Source organism: Neopelma chrysocephalum, unplaced genomic scaffold, assembly GCF_003984885.1.
Source record: "Neopelma chrysocephalum unplaced genomic scaffold, ASM398488v2 Primary Assembly neopelma1_44, whole genome shotgun sequence".
In the NCBI taxonomy this organism is placed as follows: Eukaryota; Metazoa; Chordata; class Aves; order Passeriformes; family Pipridae; genus Neopelma; species Neopelma chrysocephalum.
Genome location: NW_020897703.1, coordinates 11585006 through 11612444, shown reverse-complemented (window position 1 = coordinate 11612444; position 27439 = coordinate 11585006). Strand labels below are relative to the sequence as shown.

Below are 27439 nucleotides of genomic sequence, written 5' to 3'. Positions count from 1 at the left end.
AGCACATATACTCAAATGAATCTTAAGCACAGTGCTGGGAATGCATGTACAGTAGACAGTTCTTTTCAAGGGTTTGAGGCTTTATCTTTCTACTATATGTCTGTGCAAATGAACTGGTCTCTTCACTTGCAAAATACGTGTACAAGTATATCACCTGCCTATTTTTCCAAAAAGTTACCAACTACACAAAATAGTGTAATACTGATGGCTCTAAGTAAGGCATTCCACTATTGTTTGTATCAAGTGCAAATCTCCAAAATCAGTCTGTGCAACTGAGCCACTAATGTTGGGGTGACAATACACGCTGTGACACTGAACATCTTTCCTTCATGCCCGTGGCTGTCATCTAATTCTGCACTTAAAGAATGAATTGGTTGAAACATCCCTTACAGGAGAAAAGAAATTTGGCAGTAGGAAGTAATTATTAAATGTGGAAACTTCTCTTTTAACACTGTGGTCAGAGATGTAAAGAAAACCCTGTGAAACTGCCATGAAAAACAAAACTAGAAAAACTTTGAAATATAATACTCCATTTTAGATATTGCAAAATATAAACTTGGTTACATCTCGGGAACACTAAAACCTCCTCAAATCTTAAATATTTTATTTGCTATTAACTTCCTGAAAATAACTAAGAGTACATAAAAATTATGCTAGCAGCTACTTAATTCTAATTGAAAACATAATTCTTTGTTTCCTAGTGAGTCAAGACAGCAGTGTCCCCAAGAGACATTTCATTATACAATATAGTCTTGTTGTTTTGTAAAAAAATCCCAACACATTATTTTAATTGCTTCACACAATACTAAGAAAGGATAGACACTTGCGAACAAGAGCCAGACTTAAATGATACTGACATTTCCTTGAGAGGGCTTGGAGGGGAGGAAAAAGACAAGTAATTTAGATTTTCATTTTCTAACCATTCTGAACTTGCTGGTTGTCAGAAACTGTAACATCAACATAAAGCTGAAAGTGTATCTTTTGCCACCTACTCATCAGGCTTTTCTGCACAAACTACTTTAATACCCAAGCAGCTCTTTTCTTATTTTGAAGAGGGTTTCCCAGTTTTCACTTGCCCCCTTTCCTCACAACCACTTTTGCTGATATTATAAGAGATCTGTTTGCTAATCCTGCTAGGCAGTTCTCCTGAAATAGGTGTTCTCTTGCTTCCCAGACATATATCATGCTTTCTAGGTTATCAAGCGAGTGAAGAAACTTAAAAGCACAGGTTTGGAAATAACAGCACATGGACTGCCAGTCCTCATTAAATCCGAGATCTATTACAGGCCACAATGATGGTTATGTTCTTATTTACCTTTCCATAAAAGCTACATGTCAGAACTCATTCAATATATTCTTGAAGAGTTCTAACATACAGGTTTATAACTAAAACAGTGCTATAAATGACTAGTAAATATAATACAAAGATGACAAAGTACAAGCAATTTGCTGATTTTAGATAATATTTGGTTGTCACTGAGTGAAAGAAAATGCCACAGTCTCAGTATTGGCATCAAATATTCATACATTAGAATAACTATGTAATACACAATTCACATGTAGACAGTTTCTTTCCTAGCTGAATTTACGATAAACGTAGTACCCGTGAAAAAGTTGCATTTTAAACAAAATCCCCTTTACAAGGACTGTACTAATATAAAGAAGTCCAGAAGAATGCTATTTGGGGAAGGTTTAATTTGCATTTGGCTACCCATTGAGGCATACACTGCCAGATTTCTATCATATGCTAATAAAACAATATTCAACATCCAAGATTTTCAAGAATTGAAAGTACTTCAGAAGCAAGGTTATACAAGTTTAACTTCTAAATAAACAATTTAAGTATGAGATCCTACTTTTTTGGACATCTGAAGTTATCTGAAAATTGAAAGTTATTTTTAAAGTTATGTAATTACACTAAATCACAATGCCGAATCAGTTACATAAACACCTTACAGAAACAGAAATCAAAAGCTAATTATTTTTATGAAAAGAAAGTTTGGATAAGTTTTTCACAGAAGAGAAGACTGTATTCAATGTGGTGCTAAAATAAATGATACTGCCAGAGACAGGAATTACTTTCTTCCTTGTTAATGAACATGTTTAGAAGAAAACATCTAATCAAAAGATGACAAATATAAATAGACACTGCAATGAGTATTGCTCTTGGAATTACTTTTGTGGTTTTATAAAGTTGTTAATAGTGTTGCTGTGAAAAGTAGCCATATTTAGTTGGCATTTATGAAAGTTTCCTAAAGCTCACTCTATTATGGTATTATGTATAAGTGGAGAGCTGAGTTGTCTGTACTGTTAGTCTGTTGAACAATAAACTTTGTTACTGTTAGCCTAATTTATTCTCCACTCCTTTATTTGTTGAATGTATTTTAAGATTATAATCCAAACATGTCCAGTCTTTCAAATTGGAACCAAATGGCTACATATTTGTGGGAAAATGAAGCTTAACAAGAAATTGGTAAGCAGCTCAAGCACATCAGATCAGAAAATAATGTTGAAACACATTTAGAAAAAGCACCAAAAGCAAACAGTGGTACACAGTAAGCAGGCTGGCTCCTCACATGTAAGTAGGTGTTGCTAAGAATAATTGCTGGAAGACCTCCACTTGATAGCAAAGTTGTACGATGGTAAATAATTGAACAAAAATAGAAGAAAAACCAGTTTATAACTGTTTCTATTGGAAGATGTCTGGACTCCTTTTCACTCTCTCTCAACTTTAATGCACCCACATTAATATTTCACTTGGCAAAGACTTTCCTACCTGGACTGCAAAAGGTTCTTTCACACACTACAATTTCAAAAAGGCAATCAATTTTGAATTACTCCCACTGTACAGCAAACCCAAGTATGATTCTGTTAGCAGACATTATTCATATAAAGAGTCATAATAAGATTCAAGTTGTTATTCTCACCAAACAATTGTTTCAAACTATGACATGATTATGTAAAAGGCTCTAAATGTATTGCTGTAGGTATATAAAAATGTAAAAATAATATTGTAATAGCATCTCCAATAAATACTCAAAATATGATTACTATGATTTCTATGGAAGACGAGTTTGATTTATGCCATATTTTGTAAGTTCACTGTTAGTTTAGCTTTATAATGCATTTCATTCATGTCAGGATATCTTTATTATAAAAATGATCTCCAGTTATTTAGGTGGACTAGTGGGACAGAATTTTCTCCTTTAACAGGCATTACTTAACATCTTTTTGTCATAGCATAGACAAGTCAACATGTATGTAATACAGCAAAAATGGCTCTGCATCAAATATTAACTGCCTTTGAATCAACATAAAGAGCTGTTGGGGGTAAAGTCTGCCTCTAACTACATTTCCACAAAAATGACATTCAGTACTATTTTAATACACAGAATTGTATTTCCCTATTACATGCTTAAAGGAGACTCCATTTCTCTCTCCTGGGCAGAGTTGCTGTTCTGTTCCTCTCCAGTTTGCTGCCCTCTACCATTCTCTTCCCCAGTCATGTTTTGGCTTCATGCACATTTCCCCTCCAAGGTCAGCTGTATGTATCTGCCTTCAGCTGCACCATTTCCTATTTTCCTCACTGACTTTAATTCAAGTTCCTTCCTTGCAGCTTCTTCTACTTTCCTGCCTTTTGAGCTCACTTTACTCTCCAAATTCTGCTCAATATACACACCTAGTGTCTCCTTCCCATCCTCTTTGCCCTTTCATGGGTATTTACAAGTCTCCAATATTTTAGAATAACAGAATTGTATATGCATAATTTTCTCAAAAATAAAATTTCTTTTGCATATGCTACAGGCATTTATCCAACAGGAACCACTAAGAGAATATGTTGATTTTTAAACTCAACAAGCTTAGAAATATCTCTGTGATAGCTTTCACCCCAAACTAATTCTTACAGGTGGAGTTTTCAAAAAATAAAAGTCTTCCCATTAAGGTCTACTACATGAAAAAAGTCTACGTAAGATTAAGTTGAAGTTTCAGCCACAAGAACTCACACATTTACAGCACAGATATTCATTTCTTACTGAGAACAACAACAACAAAAAAAAAATGTACATTTTATGTTATGCATCTCCAAAAATATCATGAACACAAATGCTGTACTTCTTTGGATTAAGTATCTTTAGACAAGTCTACTGAATTACAGAAAAAAATGAAAAAACTATACAAAAGGAAAGACAATCTTACTTTTTCATCATCATCAGAAAAAGGGGCACCTCCTGGAGTCTTGTTTATTGCTTGGGCAACACCAATAATCTCTCCATCACTGTTTCTTATGGGCATGCACAAGAGTGACTTTGTCTTGTATCCAGTCAGTTTGTCAATCTCATCATTAAAGCGTCGATCCTGCAAAAGAAAATAAAGAAACATTAACACACATTTCATATATCTAAGCTTTCTTCAGGCAGCGAAGTTATTTTCTCAGTGTCTGATATAGTATTTTTCAGTAGTATTATGCTATTGTTTCTCTGTTATTAACCCCTTCTTTATTAGCTGTTTTTCCTCACTCAGAAAATCAAGGTTTTTACATAATTGCATAATTTTCACATAATTGCATTCACTGAAGTCCCACATTTATGCCTCAATTAGAAGAATGACATAACTAAAGAACCACTACCAAAGCAGCTACCAGCAGAACTTGGAAAATGAAGATAAATGTATGAGGAACATAAATATGAGAAAAGTGAATCTGCATAACACGCTATGGACCTTGACAAAGCACAAACTCATTACAGACACACACAATTCAGCACCACATCTGTGCCACACAACATCCTTGTCTCTAAATGGGAGGCACGTGGATTTGACAGATAGACCACTCAGGGGATAACAAATTGGCTGGATAGTCACACTCAAATAGTTGCAGTCAACAGCTAAATAACCAAGGAGACCAGTGACAAATGACATTGCTCAGAAGTTGGTATTTGGACTGGTGCTGTAACATCTTTGTCAAGAACGTGGACAGTGGAATTGAGAGCACCCTCAGCAAGTTTGCTGAGGACACAAAGCTGTGTGGTGCAGTTGACACACTGGAGGGAAGGAAGGGACTGTGACAGGCTTGAGAGGTGGGTCATAGTCCTTGGCCCTGGCCACAGATGGTCAGAGTCACTTTGCCCACAGTTTTCACATGTTTTAACACAGATAAGCAAATTATCAGCAGCTAAAGTGGTCATCCAGTTCCTGCTTACCATGTGGCTACAGGCAGTGTTCAGTTTCTTCAACCTTAACCAATACTGCTTGTTTTACTATCTCTATATTACTGCCAATAAACTTTCCTACCAGTCAAGCTGGGGGTAACCACACGGCCCTTGCAGGCACTGGTGAGTTCCCGGGGCTCCTCTGTGCACACACTGTAGCCCTCCAAGGCACTGAAAGAGCTCTCTGCAGTTCACCAGATGTATTTTCACAGAGTGTGTGAAGCATGCTCATGCTGGGGTTTGTACAAAAGGATAACAAGCTGCGAGGAATGCTGTGCTACCTTCATTGAGAGTGAGCAGGTCTGGTATGTACTAATTTCTAGACTATCTCTGGCTGGGAAGTCACCAGGGATATATTATGTTATACAATCTTATAATTAGTACATGAGAAATACCAGGAAGAATCAATTTTAGACAGAAGTGCTTTATGAAGTTGTGATGCTTTAAATTTATGTTTGTGAAGTCACTATACTAACACTACATAAAGATGAAATGAAAGATTTCGTGGAGACTGTCTCACAATATTAACATTCAACAAAACCACTGTCGAGTAGGCTGAAATGGTACGGGCAAATATCTGGGTAGTCTGTAAGTTCCTAAAATGCAGTATACATGAACTAGAGTATTTTTTCATTAATCTGCAGTGCTCTAAGGGGCAAATGTACCACAACTCTCATTAGTGATAACAGAACAGAGCAATTGAATCCCCACAACAGATCATCACCCTTAAGCTTTACATGACAAGTAGCAATCATTTATTCAAGAATTTTGCAAGTATAACTTCTTGTAGTTTTGGTTATTTTCAAATTCTGCTGGTCAGGAATTTCATCTAGCATAATCAACAGGGTTTTTTATTATTACTTAACATTTTTTAGGCATGATTATTTCATATGCTTATGCATTCACTTATATTTAGGTTTTTTGACCAGTGTTAATGCAAAATTAACTACGAAGATTTTGATTTATTTTAATTAGTTCTTACATAAAGTCTCTAAATCATGATTGAATAAGCTTGCAATGTAATCCTATTTATCATAAAGCATGCACTTGCTCAAAAAAAAAAAATACAGAATGTGTACTGTGAGCATAAGACTCCTATTACAATAGAATGACAGAAATCAATCTTGTACAACCAAATACTGAAAATACTGATAATGTATGCTGAAGAATAAATATACTAATTAAAAGATTCTCTTTGAAGTAACATCAGCAAGTATTTTGTTATTTGTTTTCTAAGACAATTAATGTGCCTGAGGTTACACATTTATTGAGGAATGTACATAAGATATAAATACTTGCATCACACTCAAAGATGACTTCACTTGTCAATGCAATCTAAATCATAAACAAAACTAGAATTGCTTCATTCTCCTTGTCATTCCTACTCTGTGTGGGGCCACAGTGCTGCACAGAGTATATTTCTACACCCAAAACTACAAAATTATTAAAGTCTTAGTCATAGTACTGCAAACCCCAATGCATTAAAAAAATCACTTAAAATTTCATTTAGACATTTCTTTCCTCAGATCTGAAACATGGTTTAGGGGCAACTGCCATAACACATTTCAAACTAAAGCACTAAAGTAGCATCTTATGTCTTGGTGAAAACAGATACTATAATACTTGTAGAATTTCCAAAAACAATACAATGTAAAATACTATAAATACCATTTTCAAAAACAAATTTATAGTGCATAAAATATGCACAGGGTGACAATATTACATCTTGAGATCAAATTACATTTGATCACTGCTTAAGAAAGTAACTCAAAGGAGGCTAAAAAGTTGAGAAGAGAGATTGCTAACAGCACTTTTGTTCATCTTGGTAGAGAATACTCTTCAACAGCTCTTCTACAAGCCAGAAAGGGAAATAATGCTGTTTACTGGCAGAAGCTCTGTTCCTCCAGGGTGAGCATTTACACTACAGACAACAGTTAACAGCCAGTTCAGATGCCCCTAACATGAGAGAACTGAGCTGTTGTACAAAATTAAGTGCAACTTTGGTTTTCAAAAGTTTAGAAAACATTGGCTGTGAATTAATATCCATATTTGTCTCAAGTGATGAAAACAATCCATACAGTCTTTAATCTAAGAGCTGATTGTGATGAGGAAGAGAATTCATTAAATTTTTAATGATGCTAAAAACTGACAAAGTTTTTTTCCTGACAATTTTATATCTATTTTTATTTCCATTGTCAATTCCAGATGGTATAGAAATAGACTGTTCTAGTCATCTTAAGATGTAATTTAGAAGTGCTCTACACTCATCCATCATAAAGATTAACATATGTTTTGCTACTTTATTACTTACTGCACATTTTCATACATTTCAACCACAAAGAATTAATACCAACCATGGTATTTATAAACAGTTTATAGCCCTCTTCTGCCAGAGAATATCAAGTTCTTGGTTCTTTTTTTATCATGCTATTTTATTTTGTTGTGTTTCAATTCTACAACTTCATTAGGAGTTGTTCCTCCTTAGACTTATTTCTGCCTCTGGAGTGTATTAAACAGTCTTTGCTTCCATAAAGATCAGATTACTAATATACAGTCTTTGATAAGATTCTCTTGAACTATTTGTACCTAACAACTTCTTTAGGAGAACCAGAACCCCTATTGATGAATGGTTTTTAATAACAGCATCAAGGATTCCAGATCTGTGTGATCTTGTGATCTTTCCACAGGCTTTTAAACACTTACATCAACTTCAACAGAAGGTGAACTGTTCTGCAGAGTAGAGAATCCTGCCTAGAAAGATATGGTTCTTCTACAACAGAAGAAAGGGAAATGCAGTGCAATTATCACACAGTAGGCTTCACTAATTAATAAATTAAATATTATTTCTTCAACTACTTGTTGGTAATGTCGGAGAATTGGATTAACTTTTGCAGAAGGGTATTACATCTTCAGAGTAGAAACTAAAGGTACAGTAGTATAAAAAAGTTAATGCAGTTTATTGGAAAAAAATGAGAATCATCAAGATGTGAAGTGAAACTATCCCTAATCTTTTGTGGAAAAGCAAGCAGGAATTAAATTTTGGTGGCATTTGGGAAAGTGATGCAGAGATATAAAAGCAAATAAAATAAAATACTGTTTCTAGCAACATTATTATTGTTAAACCATGCAATACACACAGAAAGACCCAATAACCTGCATTATGTTCCAAACCTCTTATCCCCACACTCTTCTTCTTTTATTCACTTATTGTCAAAATGGGATGTACATGGCAGGATCTAATGGAGATTATCAGTTGAGCTGTGATGGCCAAGAAGCCTGGACAAAAATTTATGCCTACCTCTCCTCACAGGGTAGTAACCCTGAGCAAGGAGGCCTGTTTAGCAGCTGATAACAAACCTGGTAAGTCAGAGAGATGGGTTATGTCAGACTGCGAACATTTTGAGACACAAACTGTATTATCCCACGTTAGAACAGCCTGCAGCACAACAGGGTCCTCATCTGACCAGGCTCCTGGGCAGTAAGGAGTATCAGTGTTTATGATACCAATGAAGCACTTGCTTTTATTTATTTTTTTTTTACATCAAGACATATATTCAGAAATGAGGGACAGACTAGATGAGATACATTTGAGAGAGACTTCACTGTAATTTTAATTGTATGACAGTATTTTCATGCAAGAACATTCATGAATTAAAGTCTACCACCGCCTATTTAAAACATTATTAAAACCAAACATAGCTGTTTTTACTGCTTTGGTTCTATATAATAACATTTCTACATAGCAGAAACATGAAAAATGTGAAGACTGAGGCACTTTTAACTGGAATTTTAGAACTGCCAACAAGGAAAAGTTATTCTATAGGAGAAACCCTATCCTTGTCTCAAGGATATTTATTGATTGTAAATTCTTATTAGGGAAATATTACCCTGTACAATGTGATACCCAGTCAAGTAAAGCTACAGAAGAGAGAAGTCTTGATTGATCATTCCAAGTGCTGGTATTTCAGCTGCCTGTATACGGGCACTGTAGTCCCAGTTTGTTTTAGGCATATTTAAAGACTGTCAATAAATGAGAACAGACAAACATCTTCATGGTTTTATTTTATAGAAGATCAGATTAAGTTCTGGAATTATATAACATTATCAGAATCTCAACTTTCAAAAAAAAAAGAAAAAATCTAGTTCCTGTAACTGTGAGGATAACATTACTTTCAGATCATACTTAATCAATAACAGAGGGATCAGAAATGCTAGAACCTGGAACGGCAGTTGTGAGCAGCATGAATTCTCATCATTGAGCTGGTATATTCAAATTCACTTTTTTAGATCCTGTACATTCAACGTACGAGATGAAAACTCAAAATATTGACCATGCTTCCAAGCTCTGATCCCATATGATACTCATTAGCTTGGTGTACTCAGGATTTCAGTCAATTTGAATCAGGATCTAACCAAATGATACCTATCTTTTGTATCTTGAGTCCTCTGGATTGACTACTGTATTCATAAAATTAGTCTGTAAATTTGACTATGAAATTCACACAAATTATTGGGCAAGCAGTTAAAAGTCAAATCAGCTGTATTATTGATAGAAGTGGTAAATGAAAAAAATCCATTAGGGCTCATCCCTGTTTTCTTTGATGTCAGTAGCAAATTGACCACACATGTGAATTCACTAAAGAACATTCATTGATCATGATTAAACCTGAACAGCTACACTTAAAGGTCTACAAAAAATAAACCATGCTGACCAGGAAGAAGAGGCAAAACCTCATTTAAAAAGGTCACTATTTCTATCATTTGCGAAAATAATTTAAACATTTCCAACCAAAAAATACTGAAGGCATGCACTATTTCACAGGAGACTATGGAGGGTCTCTGAAACTCCCATGAAAGAATCAAAACAAGTATTTTGTTCTTGTTGTACCTTACTTAAAATCTACATTTCTTCTTTTCCCAAGACATTTGAGGTACTAGATTATGTTAGAAATTAAAAAGTTTTGGCTCCTGAAGGAAGTTTAAGTAGGTACTTCATACATTGTTAGTAAAGGTATGAGTTTTATTGGGTTTTTCTTTTTTTTTGTGTGTGTTTTTTTTTTGTTTTGTTTTTGGGTTTTTTTGTTTGTTTGGTTTGGTTTTTTCTAACATAGGATAGCTCTTTGAACTTGGAAAGAAAATAAGTCTTTTTACCACCTTAACAATACCAGTACATTTTATGTAAGCATTATTAGCATGATTTAGAACAAAGAAAAAAAAAGTATAATCCTAACCCAAGTTAGCTAAAAATCAAATAATCTAACAGAGGATGAAACCTGCCTGAATATATTTCCAGGAATTTAGTCTTCATGAGAAAGACGCTGTTTTCCTTCTCCAATGTCCAAGGAGAAAGCGTTGAATCTAGTGAAATGCACTAAGTGCCTCAGCCAAAGCTAACAGCTACAAGAAAAAGTAATTTCTGATTTTATTTAATGATTTGAAAACACTGCTTTTTAATCACACAGAAGAGAACACTACCAAAGGTGTTTGATTAACAGGCCCGGCCTACTATATTTTACCATTCATTGCACTACTTTTTTTGTAGTTTTTTTCTTTAGAAAGGTCTTTATTATAAAGAATGCACAATAAGCTTGCATCAAAATTTCCATGAATATACTGTTTTTAAATTACTGATTGAGTTGCTAAGTTGTATAAAAAATAAGTGATATAAGTAGTATGTTTGACAACGTTGTTAACCTGAGTATTACTGTACTACCAAACTGCATGGGATAAACAAGCTGATTTAATGTACTTGAATGACTGGATTTATAGGAAGCCATCCTGCAAGAGCCTTTATACTTACAGAAATAAAGAAACTGAAGTTGGAAGAGTTCATAACAATTCTATTTCTTAATCATGCTTCCTATGACTATAATACATAAACTTTTATAGAAAACAGAAAGAGCAATCCAAAAGACAGCAAGTTATCTAGATTCAAAGCATAACATTAAAAAAGTTAAATACAAATAAAAAAAATTAGGGCCTGCAGTCTGTTCTAGATGCATTTTTCTAAAAATCACATATGGTGCAAACTTCACTGTGCATAAACAGGAAACAGAAACCAAGCAGCAAACCTCTTCAGTAATGGAGAAACTTTGTAGAGAACAAATTCACACACAAAACAGAAGTAATAAATCTCTGTGGAGACTTCCATATAGGGATTGCTGCAGCTATATCTGTTATCTCCCCCAAAATCCCTAAAGTCCCAGAGACAAAGGCAGCAGGAGAACAAATTAGTACCAGGCAGCATCATCTCAAACCTAATTCTCACAAGTAAATAAGCACAGCCCAGTTATATTGTGACTATTTATATAATGACAACAATATTTCTTACAAGATAAATAAAATAGGTAAGAACACACAAAACAGCTCAGAACTCTCTGTTCTTCCCAAAACAATTCTTAAAGTAGGGAACACTGATCCTCAAAAAATTTTCAGTTTCCAGATTTAAAACTAAGTCTATAAGTAGTTTGAACTTCTAAAATAGCTTACTTTGAAAAAACCCAAAAAACAAAAGAAAAAACAAAACAACAACAACAACAAAAAAGGTGTTCATTCGCAACAATGCAATACTAAAGTTTTTGGTGTTTCCTTTTTCTTCCCCACATGTCAGTAGCTTGGGGCTTTGTTGAGTTTGATTGGTGGGAGTGTCTCATATGATCCTTTTTCTGACTACTGTTTTATTTATTAGTTAGACAATGGATATAAGTAACAATACATGTTGTCTACTTATAACTGGCACAAAACTGACACGAAAAAACAGTATATTGGTATACAAGCACTAGCAAGTTTGCAGACATAACTGCCTAGCTAATAAGCATAAAAAGAGTTCATGCTTCATAGTCTGAGATGATCAACAGCAGGCATCAGAAAATATTCCTGTAGGACACTACCCAGATCCATCACATAAGGGTTTTTTTTCTTCCTTCAAAACAAACTCCTGTTAGATCACCTGTAGTACAACAATAAGCCAAGCTGTGGTCTTATGTACAGCAGATTCTGTGCACTTCTATTTTGCATGTATCACTATTAAAGAAGCTATTTACAAAGAAAAATTTTTTTTCTCTAATTTTAAGTATTTTGAGATCAACACCTGTTTGCTCCATCACAGCTCTCCCTTCATGTACTGGACCTGACTGAAGCCCCACTGAGAACCAACTGCAACTGTGTCCATGCTCTTATCTTGTTTCAAACTTGCTTTGAGACAAGGCTTAATGCTGAGCTCCTAAATATTTACGATTCTTCATATGAAACATATACACATGGAGGGTGGCTTTAAAAAGCTGATACTCCTATGAGTAAAGACTCCTGGGTGTTTCACAAAAGAAATCTGTGTATGGGTTTAACCCCAGCACCTGCAGGAGATTACTTAGGTGGGCAACAGATGGTTTCGAGTACTACAGAAGCAGTATAATAGGATTTTTGAATAATAAATTAAAAATATTTTATTGTAACAAAGCAATAGTGTTATCAACAAAACAACACTCATTTTTAAGTGCTCACTGTAGAGACATGAAGCTCAGACTGCACACTGTTGCTGTTACCCTGTTAACACACAACTCTGCTGACCCAGTAGCTCAAGTCATTTATTTTTCACAGTTTGTCAATAGGGTTATTTTAGAAACGTAAAACAAATTAATTCAGGTAATGATGCATATAGGCCTGTTTATTACCTTGGTTATTCTATGGAAAAGCTATGCAACAGCACGCGACTGTAAATAACCAAAATGAAACATCCATTTGTTTTGAAAAATCAAAAACCAATCAAGCAGAATAACAAAATCATTTACTAACCGAAACTACAGCTTTACTCAGTCTTGTGCTTGCAACAGGATTTCAACTAAAATCAGAAGAGCCAAATTCTGCAAGAGTCACTGACACGCTATAATGAAATATACAGTATTACCTTCTCGTGAGGAAGCTCTAGGCAGAGTTTGACCAGTTTCACATCTGTTCGACAAGAAAGTTCTTTAGTGTCTGAGGGAAAAAAAACTTTAAAACATCTGTACTCTTCAGACAGATGGACTGGCTGAGCAATACACTAGTTAATGTCTGTCAGCTTACCAAAAGGAAAACCACTGCAGCTCTTCAAAAGGTTTTTCCTGACAAGCTCTGCAAGACCAGCAGTGCAGGGAGAGCTGGGGAGCCAGGACTTACCACTGCCCCTCTGGAGAGGTCACAGACACCCAGTACTAAGTAGTTGTTCTATAGAGTAGGGCAACTAAGAAAAAGGAGTCAGATTTTTTTTTTAACTCCCACAAAATTACTAACCTGTTAATGCCTTGAAGTCCTCCAATGCTTCTGTTTGCCTGGGAGCCCACGCCCACCTTTAGCATCCCATTGCACCAGTACCAAAACAAAACATCCTACTGTCCTTCAGCACTGATTTTAAGTGCGCAAGCCCCACAAGATGGCTGAGAATTACCCAACAGCCACCATGGGAAGTAGAGAAAACTCATTACATGTGAGTCTGGTCAGACTCATTCTACCCCAGCCCTTGCCACCCTGCTGCTCTCCATGCAGAGACTTGAAGCAAACAAGCCCCACCTGAGCACCCTGAGCTCACCTGCTGCTCATCCCAAACAGACAAGGCTTCACATCCATGGTGGGCACACCTGGGCAGCAAGCAGGAGGTGAGGATCTACGGAGTAATGGCCGAGCAACTCAGGAGGACAGGTCACTGCCTGCGTGGTGGGTGAGCTAACCTCATCTGCCCCACACAAGCATGGAGGGTCAGGTGTGATTCCTCATGATACCGGAGGGCTGTCACCAGCAGTGTACAGTGCGTTGTGCAGCCCTGCCTGTCCTGGTGATCCACCTGAGCTGCAGCATGGAGACATGAAACAACTGAGCCTTTGGGTGGTTTTGGACACATGCCAATCTATGTGTCCCCGGAGCTCCTGCCCCTGGCAGGATCTCTAAGGGGACAGTGATGGTGGTGTGACCTGAGAAGGTCTTAGGATGTTTCACACATCAGTCAGAAACTGCTCCCTAAGACGAAGACTTATGGTGCGAAGGAAGTGACAGAAGATTAGGAGACCTGCACAGCTGCTGTCCTGAGGGCTCTCTGCCCTTCCCTCCCAGGGGTGCCGCCTCCTGCAGAAAGATCACCCTCTCCCAGGCCAGCCCCACTGTGACACAAAGTATGTGTTCATGGCCACTGGGTTACAGATTCAGGAATAATTAAACAGCCCTTCACCAATTTACTGATTTGTACTTAGAATTTCAAGCTTTCCCAAATTTTGCATGATGGGCTGGAGTGCCCTTTCGCGCAAAGCACATCAGGGCAGTTTAGTTCTTTACTGTTGCAATTATCTCCTGCATTCCCCATGGTACTTCCTAGTCATGTTTAATGCAGAGCAAAAAAATTGTTTTAACTGTTTTTTCTTTATTACAAGGAATTTTTAAAATCACTGTTTATTCTGCTTGCCAGGTCTCATTCTCCTTGCTCTCTAAAGAGCAACCTCTGTCCTTGTTAAGAGTCAGCACCGAAATGAATACAGCTGTTGTCGGTGCCAGCTGCCCAGTGCTGCTGAATAAAACAGTGCTCAAACGCTTCTCACTTGCAGAACTGAACTTCCCAGGCCCCAGGGTTTTAATCCTTTAACTGCTCTTTAAAATTGAAAGAGACACACTTAATATTGATGATGATAAACAGCTACCCTGCGTAACAAAATGTGGCTTATGCCTCCTCCTGACCTTTACACCAAAAGCCAGTCCCACACAGGTACTCCCAGGCTGAAAGGTTTGCACCCCTGAGCTGTAGCTCTGTGATGCTGTCCTGGCACAGCAGGAGCCAGTGAATGCTCAGAGCTCACCAGGAGGGCATGAAAAAGACAACATCCATGCCTGTACCTAAGTATTCAAGGATGTTTAAAACTTACTGTAAAGGGATGTGTGTGCGTAACTATGTTATGTTTGGCCTAAGCTTGAAAGAAGTAACAGGCGAGTCCAGCACAAAGAGAGCTCAATTTGTCTCTTATTTTGCTTCATTTTAGTTCCAGTAATGTGGTTACATTTTCTTTTTGAAGACTTGAGCTGTACTGAAAAATAATTCTGATCATATTTTATAGCACTTTCTCCAACTTACAAAACCCATCTCTTAGCATGACTCCATTTAATATTTTTCCTCTCTTTGCTACACATTTTATTAAAACATCCATCTGGTAAGACATTTTTGTCTTCTGTCTTTTAAAGCTACTTTTAAAATTCCAAATTTAACATAAGATGTACAGAAACTTTATTCACCTGACACTAGAAAATGGCAGATCATATTTTTCACCCCTTTCTGATATATGCTTACTATTCTAGAGGGTAATATTTTTTCCACTAGTTAGAAGAATTTGGGATGCTATTAAATTATCTCCCAACTTTTGCACAGCTAAAAATATACCAATAACCAAACATTACTTGTGATTTTAAATGTTTATTATTTAAATACTGCTCTAAAAGATGGAAAAAAATTGAAATTATCAGTAATTTTGGCTAAACATCATAGATATCCTGTGAGAAGGAGGGATGACATGAAAAAATCCATAGCTTTAAATAGGAAAAGAAAAATGTAAACAATTCCTAAGAACTACAGATAATGGCCTCTCTGCCTGTATACTTACAATATGCTTAATAGTATTCACATATGACTACAGAAGCTACATCTATTCTCTCCTAAGGGGAACCTCAATGGACATTTAGGCCACAAACTTCCTTGCCAGTATGACCAAATTCTTCCAAATGAGAGCTCAAGACACAGTGCACTATTCACATAAAAATAAGGAGTCAGAAATGCTTCCCAAAATTAACATATGGCAAGACCAAAGGCCCTATAATAGAACTTATAGCGACTGAAAGTTCAATTTATAAATCAACTGGATTAATTTTAGGAGAAAGAGTTCTAGACTGGCTCCAAAATGCAAAGAAAGTATCTAATTGCTATCTTGTTCTCAAATCCTCTGTACTGCTAACTCTTGCAGATCAGGTTGTATATGTTACTGTTATAAACTCTCTTTCATCACATGACTTTGAAATGTAATAAATAATGCTTTTAATGACATGAATGAAATTGTGCAAGTTTTAAATCAGTCATATAACATTAATCTAAACCTTTCCATAAACTATTTGTCAAATTCTTTATTGCTGTGGGCTTCCAAGAAGTTTGTTCAGTTACAGCTGAACTTCATAAATTAAATTACTGTGAGATATTATACAGTCATTGTTTAGTATTAAAAGAAGTGATTATTATACAGTCCTCAATACATAATAATAATTCTAACCCTTATATATGTGTATGTTTATTGAATTAAGAAAGATTGTTTACATGAGGAGATTTAGAAAGTCAGACTCAACAACACCAACAATCACCTGGATTGTGGGAAAACCCCAGCCTATTACTGATTTAATTTTTTAGTATTTTTTCTTTTTAGAAAAATGAATGTGCAACTGAAAAACTACACTGTCTCGGAAAATTACACAGCCAGTCATTTACAAATACTTCCTAAAGCAGTCAGTGTGTGTATGGGGACAGGGGACTTCCTGCACGAAACAAACTGCAAGACGTGACAGGACTTAAACATAATGCTGATTGCACTGAAGTACCATTAATGTCAGTAGTAGCTGACAACACAAGCAGGACACGCACTTTCCACTCAGTGGTCGAATTCCAACTGGTGTTTGATTAGGCTCTGAGAAAACAGAGATGGCTGGATGATAATAAAATAAATTACCCAATACTGTAAACTAGCTAATTGATGACATGGAAGTATATTTACCTCTTTTTAAACAAGGGCGTTAATTTAAAAAGCAAGCAAAAGAACTTTAATCTAAAAGTGTTCCTCTGACCTAATGAAAGGCCTTTTCTTACCAAATGAATAGCATCAATGTAGAAACCCTCTTCAATGGACAAAAAATGGTGCTGTGCTGTCACCACTTTTTCTCCAACTCCACCTGACAGTTTCCTGGTGGTGCTGTTTTTTACCTGACAGTTGATTAAACACTTTCATCATCGGTGGCAATACTGGCAAAAATCCTATCATCATATTTATTAATTTTTGAAGTGCTCTATTGTGAGCGCTACAATGACCTGAAACGGAACACCTGTCACTTCTTCACACACACGTACCTGGGCTTCCATAGAGCTCTTTTTACTATTAAATTGGAAAGGTCTTCTTTTAATGATGCACAATGGATACATACACTTGCCATGCAAGAGAAAATAAACTGTTACTAACTCAGAAATGTAATAGAAAGCAGATTCCCCCACGTTATTATCAAGCAAAACTTTCATAAATGTTGCAAGATCTTAAGTTTCATTTGCACTAAAGTCAAATCAGAAGTAGCTCCACTGAAAGCAGGGAAGTTGCAATTGATGTAATTACAAGATGGACTTGGATTACAGCTTGCCCATCTACTGCAACTAAAGTACTTAGGGCTTAAACACAATGAATTTTATTATTTATAATATTTAAATTGATTTTTAATAAGAGCCAGACAAAAGTATAACATAAATAGTACTGGAAATGACAACTGGACGGATTGTTTTTTACTTTTCTCTGCAAATTAAACAGACAATAAACTGTTTAAAGTAGCTGGACTTTTTCACAGGGAAGTGAACACAACGTGAACAAATGTTGAATAAAAAATAATACAGTTCCCTAGGACCAGAAAACACACTGCCTTTCCAGTGAAATTTTCACCTCCAAAAAAAGATGGCTGGAGTTATCCAGAGTTAAAAAGAGGGATCAAGCTCTTTCTCAGCCAAACTCAGACATCCTTTATCTGTTTAGTGAGTTGAGACTATTAAGAACATATTGCTTCACCTGCAGCAGCAGATATTCTGGGAACTGCACAGTTTTTAGTAGTGAAAATAAAAACAGATTGCAAGAGAAAGTGTATAATGGAGAAAGGGAAAAACAACGGAAGAAAGCCAGTTGAGGTTTTTCTTCAAAAGTAATCCAATACTCATTTTAGTCTGAACATTTTTACCAAGCTCTGTTCATTCCCTTTGAACTCTGTGGGTTGGGAACATCTGTCAGTCTGGATCTGTGAGGTGCCCAGTATTTTTCAAATAGAGCTTGACAAATAAATAAATATTCAGCTTCAAATATCTGTATTTTTTAAAAAAAATCTTATTTTTCAAGTTTCTTCCTTGTAGTTTGCTATAAAGCATCACCAGTTTTTTTAATGTTTATTATTTTTATTATTACTGTAGAGCAAAATCAGACAATGGGCAACGATTGTTACTAAAATTCTTAAAGACATACATCTCCCACCTTTCTAATGCTTTCCATGATCCTAATTAAGACGATCTGTGGTTCTTAATTTTCTCAAGAACCTCAAATTGATGATAGTGACTCACACAAATAAACACTGGAAACAGACCCCCTGAAAGAGAGGTACATTTCAAGCAAGGAAACTGAAGGCTCTGTCTGCAATAACACACTCAGGCAAGGGCTCATCTGTCCCTGCTGAAGTCAAAGGTAATGTTTGCCTTCAAGCCAAAACTACATTTTCACAATTCATACTGAAGCCTCTAAAAGAGTAAAAAGTGGGAATAGTCTTTGTTGGAGAATAACAGGACTGGTTATATCACTCATAGGAATAGGTTTGAAAACACATGCCACGTGGGCTGAGTGGACATATGCAAAGGTGAAAATACACGCCCTTTTGAAAGCAATGAGATTTTTTGTTAGCAGCGGACAAGCAGGAAACACTGAAACAGAGATTTAAGAACACTATCACTGGGACTGTCATGAGCATGTTTTGAAACTTTTCTTCAGCCGACTCCAAAACATGTTTTCAAAACACGTGAAGCCACCTATCGCTCCTGCGAAATTCAGAAGCACTGCTGTACCGATTTCAGGGCCACTTTAGCATCATCGGCCACCCGGGAGGGGCCTTCTCTCTTGCCTTTACCGGAGCCCCCTCTCGCCCCGTCAACAGTTGCCCCGAGCACCCCTGCGGCTGCTCCGCGGAATCCCCGCCGCCCCGGCTGGGACGCGCCGGCTGGGACACCCCAGGGGAGGCTGGGCGGCGGGGATGGACACCCAGGGGGACACTGGGCGGCGGGAAGGACGCCCCGGGAGGCGTCTGCTGGCCAGGCGATGGCCAGCAGACGCCTCCGCTGCCGCGGTGCGGGGGAGTTTGGCCGGCTCCTACCTGGTAGGCGTCGGGAATGTTGACCGTCTCTCCGTGCTCCGCCACGTAGCCGATGATGCCCTTACCCCAGGGCACTTGCACCTCGTTGCTGTTCTCGGTGGAGCCGGAGGGCAGCAGCGGGGTGCCGGCGTGCACGTCGAAGAACTTGGAGACCAGGGTCTTCTTGCCGGCGGCGGCTCCTTCCACAAGGAAGAGGGAGCCCCGGTCCGCGTCCACCATGAGGCAGACGAAGATGAGGATCTTGTAGCTGAGGCTGGTGAGGTCCAGGTCATTGGAGATGTCCTTGACCAGCTCCAGGAAGAACTGGCGCTCGTTGTGCTCCTTGAGGTAGCGCTTGTAGTCCAGGGCGGTGGGGGGGTACTGGGGCAGGCTGACGCGGGACTCCAGCAGGGCACTGAGGATGTGGGCGGTGGTGGGGGGCAAGGAGCTGGCCTTCCGCAGCAGCGCCCGCCGCCGCACGCTGCTCAGCGGCTCCTGCGCCCGGGCGTGCACATGCTCGTCGTAGGTGAGGTTGACGTGGATGGCCTTAGAGCGGGCGAAGCTCTTCCGCAGCTCCTTCTGGGACGCTCGGCGCTGCAGTCCCCCGCCGCCGGGGCTGGGACCGCCGGGGCCGGGACCGCCGGGGCCGGGACCGCCGGGGCCGCCCGCGCTACCGCAGCCGCCGCCAGGGCCGTCGCTGCTCCGTCGCTCCTCCGACGGGCCGGCAGTGGGGGCGGCGGGTTGGGCAGGCGCTCCAGGGAGCGAGTTCTTCCTCTTCAGCCACTTCTCCACCAGCTCCGGGTGCCTCTCTAGGAAACTTTCCACGGCTGCCACGTCGAGGCCGGCATCGCCGGCGGTGGCCATGGTGCCGGCGGCGGGGGTGGCTCAGGCCATGCCCTGCCGTCGCCACGTGCTGCCGCCGCCTCGACGGCCGCCCCGGGGCACGGGAGGACTGCTGGCAGCCCCGGCGAAGGGCCGCTCCTGCCCCTTGCCCGGGCCCTTGCTCAGAGCCGCGCCTTCTTCTCGCCACCTACTTTCCCCCCGCGACCTCCTTTTCCTGCCCACCACTCTTTATTAATAGTAGTATTATTCGTATTTTTCTAGATATTTTTTCTGCTTCCCGGATTTCAGCCTTTCTCCGGCTCTCGCCCCGGTCCCCGGTTTCGGGCCGCTCCCCTGCTGAGTCGGGCAGGCGCTGCCGCCGCGCCTCTGGAGATGCTCCTGGAGCGCTCGGGTAAACCCCTTCTGCCAAGTGCTGTCAATGCTGGCGGCGGCTGCTGCGTAAGCCAGCCGGCAGACCACTGAGAAGGAGGGAGGGGAGGACGCGTGAGCCGAGCGGGGGGGCAGGCGGGGGGGAGGGAGGGCTGGCAAGTCCCGCTGCGGGTACGAGGGGGTACCGCCGCCCGCCTGGCCACAGCAGCCTCAGCAGAGCGGGCGGGGCGCGCAGGGTCCCCCAGCAGGAGGACCCCCGGCAGTGGGGAGTTGCGCTAGGGAGCTTCATTCAAGAACATCGGGGGGAGAGGGAGGGGCCTTTTGTCTGTGATGCGTGTTTGGGGAAGAGACGAACCGGGCTGCGGGCCGCGGGAAAGGCGGCGGGAGGTAATGCGAGGGCTCGCATTAAAGAGCTCTAATTTATAGCATTATCTGAGCTTATTCAGTACTTCAGGAGACAGGCGGAAAAACGGAGCCCATTCAAGAATCCCGAGTGAATTCCGTTTCTTGAATCTCCGAGTTGATTTGCCTACAGCCTCACCCGTGCGGAGACCCAGCTCTGCCCGGTGCGCACTGCACCCGCGGTGCTTCCCTCCTGGCGCGGCGTGCGGGCAGCACAGCGGGCTCTGCCCGCCAGGAGCCGCCCAGGGCTTTCTGCCGAAAGCCGCTTTCCCGCAGGGCAGCCCGGCGGGAGCGGGCCCGCCGAGGCTCTCCTGAGTGTGCGCTCCGGCATCACCGGCTGCCAGACGGAATCCGACCGCATCCATCGCCGGCAGACGGACCGGGGTTATTTTTATGCGCACGTGGAGCACGTTTCATTGCTTAATCAATGCCTACGCATAAGCGATTGAAAAAAACAAGAGTCATGGATCTTAACACGTGAAAAATGTCTTTCATGCGCTCACCAAAGACTGAATGAAGGGTGCTTCAGAAATTCATGAATGGGAGTTTGGGTGGCTGGGAAAACACACGGGCAAATCTTCAACCAAACGGGATTCCGACCTGCCGAGGACCCTGTTCCTGCAGCAGCTCCTTACGGCGCAGGGTCCGGGCAGTGCAAGGAGAGGGAGCGCTTTTGGGACAGGTGTCGGTAGCTCAGGGGGGTTCGCGGGTGTCAGCTGGGACAGGAAGGGCTACGTGTGTGTCCCGAAGGATTGCCGCGTCTCCCTCAGCAGTCGGGGGTTACAGGGGAGTCCGCGCAGATGCTGCGGCTTCCGCAGCTAGGCGACTGCTTAGGAAGCCACAGACAAAGGATTTTGGCTCCCAGTTTCGGTGCCCGCACTGTTGCAGGCTGAGCAGCCATCCCCTCGCTGCCGCCGGTCCTGGGCCGCTGTGGCGGCAGGGCTCCGTGCCTGCCCCCCGCCTTTGACGGGGTTCTGTGCAATTCTCCGTCTCTCCCCGGCGCACAGGGATGCTGCCGCAGGAGGACGGGCTCTCCATTGAGAAACCCCGCCGCCCACGGCACCCTCTCGGCAATGGGGCAGGCGGGGGGCGCCGGGCGCCGTCCCCGCCAGTAGCCCCAGCCGCTGGGGAGAGGAGGGAGCCGGGCTGGCCCCGGACTGCCGTGGCGGTGGGAAAGGGGGCGCACCCGGGCGCTGGCTTGCTGGGGCGCGCCCGGCTGCAGAACCCGCGGCGAGGGGGCTGCGGGTTGCGCGGCGTGCGGGGCGAGGGGCGGCAAGCGCGGGGGTCGGAGGACACGCTCTAGGGGGTCGTCCCCGAGCTGCTCGCACCTCTAATGAAGCTCTTTCCATGCAGGTGGCTTGGGTATGAAATGGCAGCGCATCCCAGCGGGGGCAAGGGCGGCTGAAACACTGCTCCTGAAGCGTTTCCGAGCGCGCTGCCGCCGCGCCGCCGGAGCTGTGACGCAAAGGGGTTCCACACGCGGCAGCGAGCGCAGCCCTCCAGACTGCGCCGCGACTGTCACATCGTTCGCGGAGGCCCCGCTTTCGGGAGGACGCAGCCGAGGGGCCGCCCTCGCCCCCTGCGCTGTCGGGGCTGCCGCTGAGCCGTCCCCGCCAAGGGCGCCGCTGCCACACGCCCCGAACCGCATTTGCGGTTTTGCAGCGCTGGCACAAACACTCCCCTTACACAAAGAAATCGTATGAGCTGCTGGAGGTCAGTCTGGCGCGTACCCCCAGCTCTCAAGCAAGGACCTTGGGTGCGAAATAATTGTATGGAAATAATTTTTACTATCTCACTGCAGTAAGGTTTGGTCTGAGCACTCATACCAGTATTTACTACGAAATGGTTACTGTGTAGCAGTTCTGTATGTAAACACTTACAGCAATTTAGTGTTTCTGTAAGCCTAGGTATAAACAATGTCTTCCCTTACCGTTTCTTCAAGGTTTTGTGGCATCTTCAGTTTATTTTCTGGGACTTTATGCATGGGATTCATTACATTAAAAATCTGGATATTGATAACCTCTCAAAAAGCAGAGTCAAGACTGAAGAAAGTAAAACTGCAGTTATCTCCATTGCATAAAATACATAGTGAACTCTTTACTGTAACACCTTAATTGTAAAGAAGTCTGCAACCTTAAATCTGTGTATAAACTAGAAGCTTCTCTTCAGGATGAAATGTGACAAAGATGATCCAGTGGCTTGACGGTTCTATAACTTGCACGGGCTTTGGACATGGTGTCAGGATAAAACCTGATTCAGACACCCAGCCTGGTGTCCTGTGCATTGGTGGATGTTAGGAGAAAACTGGAGTCTGTCTGGCATACATTTAACTATACACCCGCTTGTATGATGAGTAAACCAAGTACACTGTATACTGGGCTGCAGCTTCATATGTGGGCCTGAGATAATTAGTTTAAGCCTTTTGTGGGAGGGCCAAAAGAAAAATGGATTTTTCAATGCCATGAGATTGTGCTGCCTTTGTAATTCTACAAGTATGCTGTACTGAGGTACAGGCAGCTTACATCTGATGCATCTTACATATGATGCACCTTCAGTCAGCAGGGATGCACAATGCCAACTCAAACAGCAAGAAAGGCTTTAGCCAGTCTCACCTGGTTTCCTTGGGTACAGACATACAGAGGTGCCCTAAAAGAATCACAAGCAGAAATGTCAGTGCATTTCTCAGGCAGAGTGTGTTTCTCTGTTCAGAAGGGCAGTGACAGAGCGCTCCTCAAAATGAAAATGAGAAAAGCACTTGAGAAAGTTTTTGTTATTCAGGCAGATGCTTTAATTGTTCAAACACTCATCAGAAGAGGTCCTGACTATTAAACTGAAAGGGGGAACTATCTTAAAACTACAACACAAAATAAAAGAGAAGCAAGTGCTCACCCAGTTGTGTCAGAGAAGTTGTTACCTGATGCTTGCTTATTCCCTTCCTTCAAACCATCAGTTCAGTTCTATGGAGTGCAGAAGACAACCAGTTAAAGCCCCTGGTGGGTAAGCATTGCAGCAGTACATTGCTCATAAAATGAGCACCTGGGAATAGACACTGTAGCTTTACATAGCCATCACTGACTAATAGTTTCAGTGGATGTTTGAATAACTAGTTGCAGAATCAGGCTCTCACATGTCTTTATAGAAAGGAACAGTATTTGTATAAACCCCTCTATTTCTATAGATCTCTCTATATGAAATGTATAACACCATATAAATAATGCCCACCTCACAATGTTACTAGGACACAACATCTTAAAACATATCCTTATTTGATTTTGCTAAGGCCAGTCCCTAATGAATAATTAACATCAAAATACTAAAACTTGACTTAGGAGCTAGTCAAAATTAAAACCATCTTTCACTAACATTGCAGCTGCTGAAGCAATGTTCAATGAAGTTGCTTTTTTTCAGGTATGCAAATAACATCAGCTCTTTCATTCTGCTTTTTAATTGCAACAAAAATAATTTTTGAACCAGGAAGGTATTTCTTAGGGTTTTCTAAATACTCTTGTCAGTGTATTCTCACTCCAAACAACTCACGAAAAACAAAAAAATATAATAAAGTACAAGGCTGGCACAACATCGTATATGTATGAAAATATCGATGGTTTCAAATCAAAGGTGTGATGCTTTTGAACGTCGTCCATGTAGAATCCAAGAGAATGTGAGCATAAATGATAAATGATAATATAAAATGTACAAGGTATACATTGTCTTCGTGTCACTTTATTAAGTAAAATATAAGTCCTTTTTGCATCACAGAAAGTTGCAGTTCTTTGCACCATTTCACATACAACTACTTACTACTTTTAGAGTATATAAGTATCTTTGTAATTCCAATATCCAGAGGATCCAACCTTAATTTCATACCGTTTTTGAAAATGAACATCTGCAGATTGACATGAAATTCATCAAGCTCTGCTCCATTGAGGGGCATTAGAAAAAGGGTTGTCAATGGTCAGTTCCTGGAATCTCTTGACAAGTTGAAAAACCATTAGTGTTTCCTTCCAAACCTGCTAAAACCTGTCTCTGTCTACATAAGCCTACTATTGTACTGAAAACTACTGCAAGACCTATAATGACATGTCCACTTTTTTCTTCTGTCCTCCAGAGTTGACTTCCCATTGTCTAAAGTGGATTTAGATATTGCTTTGTTGACTTTCTTTTAAAAAGCTGTACTAACATCGGTATGATTTTTTTCACACAATTTTAATGGGAAAAAATAGTCAATATGTGTTGACAATGTTTTGTATGAAGGAAGTCCCAGCATAAAGTGAATGTCACAAAATGTTTCTTAGAAATCACAGAAAAATAAAGAAGTCAGCCAATTCTAAAGCTCTTTAGTAACCAGAAAAAAAACCCAAACCAGGACTGTATTTGTAATTAATAGTTTGATTCAAATAATATAATTTATATTCAAATAATAGAAATAAAAACAATGAAACCCACGCAGAATACTTTCCACTGGAGTTGTTCCACTGCTTTTCAAGACTGTCTGTATGAAAAATACAAGAAAAAACAAAAGTCATAGCATACTAGTAGGAGACAGTATTTAGTCAAGCAAAACAACTGCAGCATACCATGATGCCAGTAGAGGGTAGTTACCAGCAAACAAAATTTGAAAACACTCTAAGAACAGAAATTAAAATCTGCCCGTTGGTACTAGGAAATTCTGGGAAAGCTATAAACCTTCTAATTTGATGTACTGAGTATTGGAAATTTTACCAATATTTTAATACAGGGAACGAGGATTTTTGTTTCCAAAACTAGTTCAAATTTGCCTGCAGTAAGGCAAAGTAGACAGTTGTGAGAGTAACTCCTTGTGAGTAAGGCTTTTTATCATAGCTCTAAAGAAAGAGGTTTTTTGCATATATGTCCCCTCCAACACTGCAGCTTATCCATGCTATCTGTTAGTTTTGCCTTTGTTTTTGTTTGCATCTAAATAAGAAAATACTGCAGCTTGTCCTGTTCTACAGCCAAATAAACCCCAAAGATTTGGTCCTGTCTTGTGCTTTCCATCTTTTTCAACAGTGTGGCACTGAGAACATTTCTGGATAAAGATATTTTTACATTTTTCAACATCACCCATTTTGATCTATGAAAAAATCTAAAATGTTGGTCACAGTTATTATGTTCTTCCTCTTGACAGCTACATCTGCTTACGTGAAAGGGGCATTTCTGCATATTTAATTTGCTTGTGAAAAGTAACAGAATGTGCGCAGCCCGATCCTGATTTCTTCTTTTAACTTCATTTTGCACCAGGAGATGTTTGTCCGTTATGAACCCAGTAAGAATGGAGTCACACTCTGTAAAGTATCTTCTACAATGCTGTTTATTTACAATGCTAACATTATAAAAAGAAGTATAATCTCACATCCCTTTAGATGGTGGGAGGCCCAGGTGGAGTAGCATTGAGGGAGCTTCTGGCTCACACACAGCACGCTATGCAGACCACTTTCATAGTAGAGAGCCTCACTTATGGTCTTTCAAGCTTTATAGGATTTTGTAACATGGAAACAACTCTGCCATTTCTGCAGTCAAAACAGAAATGATGGTCTCAGGAATCTTTGCTGTTCTGTTAGACAAGGGCAAGGCCAGGCTGCAGGTGTAATCGTCAGTACCAAGCAGGGGGTGCCCACAGGCTTCTCTGCAAGGATGAGCCAGCTGACTGAGTTTACCCTGCTCATCCCTGGCTGAGGCATGTGTGCTGCACAATATGGCCTGAAGGCCAGGCTGTACCTGCAGCATGGCCCAGCACAGCCCCAGCCTGCGCTTGTCCAGGGTGAACTGTGCTGTGGATCACTGACCCCTCAATGTGCAGTGGTCAGCACCACTACAATCCTAGGGCACTGACAACTCCTTTAGGAGGAATTCTTTTTTTTCGAATCCAAATATTAAAGATGTGATGAGCTTTATAAGAACATTGCATTCTTCTCAATTAATTATCTGTGTGCTTATTTTCCTACAGATAGCTATATTTCCTGGATATTTTTTGTGTTTATTTCCTATGAAATGTATAAAGTTCCCTGGTCTTCTGTATCCTGAGCACTCCCAAGAAGCCCTGCTGTTGCCTATAGCAGCAAAGGCCTTGAAAATAGTTTCTTCACAGAGGAATTCTCTCTTTGTGACACTAGTGCTCTTTCAAAGGAGGTGAGTCTCTAGTTGAAGGATGCCCTTTAAAAATAAACAAAAATCACTTCAGCAGAAGTGAGTATGTTAGGAAAATAGTGACAGAGGGTACAAACCTGGGAGGAGTGGTCAATATGTCAGGTCCTACCAGATACCATCCATACGAACCTGACAGACTAGAGAATGGTCTGACAGGAGCACCAAGAAGTTCAACAAGGGGCCGTGCAAGACTCCTGCACCAGAGGAGGAAGAACCACATGACCCAGTACAACTGGAGGAGGGAGGTGACTGGCTGAAAGTAGCTTTGCAGAAAGGTCTTGTGGTGGACACCAAGGTGAACATGAGCCAGCAATGCGCAGCAGAGG

General features: G+C 40.7%; 1 protein-coding gene across 4 annotated transcripts in view; it reads right to left on the bottom strand.

Moving 5' to 3' along the window:
* PDE11A (phosphodiesterase 11A) overlaps window positions 1-22311 on the bottom strand; it is a 130005-nt gene extending 107694 nt beyond the window's left edge. For 3 of the 4 annotated variants that reach the window (XM_027678464.1, XM_027678466.1, XM_027678465.1), the window contains exons 1-2: window positions 19356-20236; window positions 4198-4356 (exon numbers count right to left, since the gene is read on the bottom strand). In XM_027678464.1, coding sequence (XP_027534265.1) covers window positions 4198-4356; window positions 19356-20198 — 1002 coding nt within the window. In that variant the 5' untranslated portion in view covers window positions 20199-20236. Of the gene's footprint in view, window positions 1-4197; window positions 4357-19355; window positions 20237-22276 lie in introns of those variants that run through there. The other variant, XM_027678467.1, reaches the window with a different exon arrangement.
* Window positions 22312-27439: the final 5128 nt, after the last annotated feature.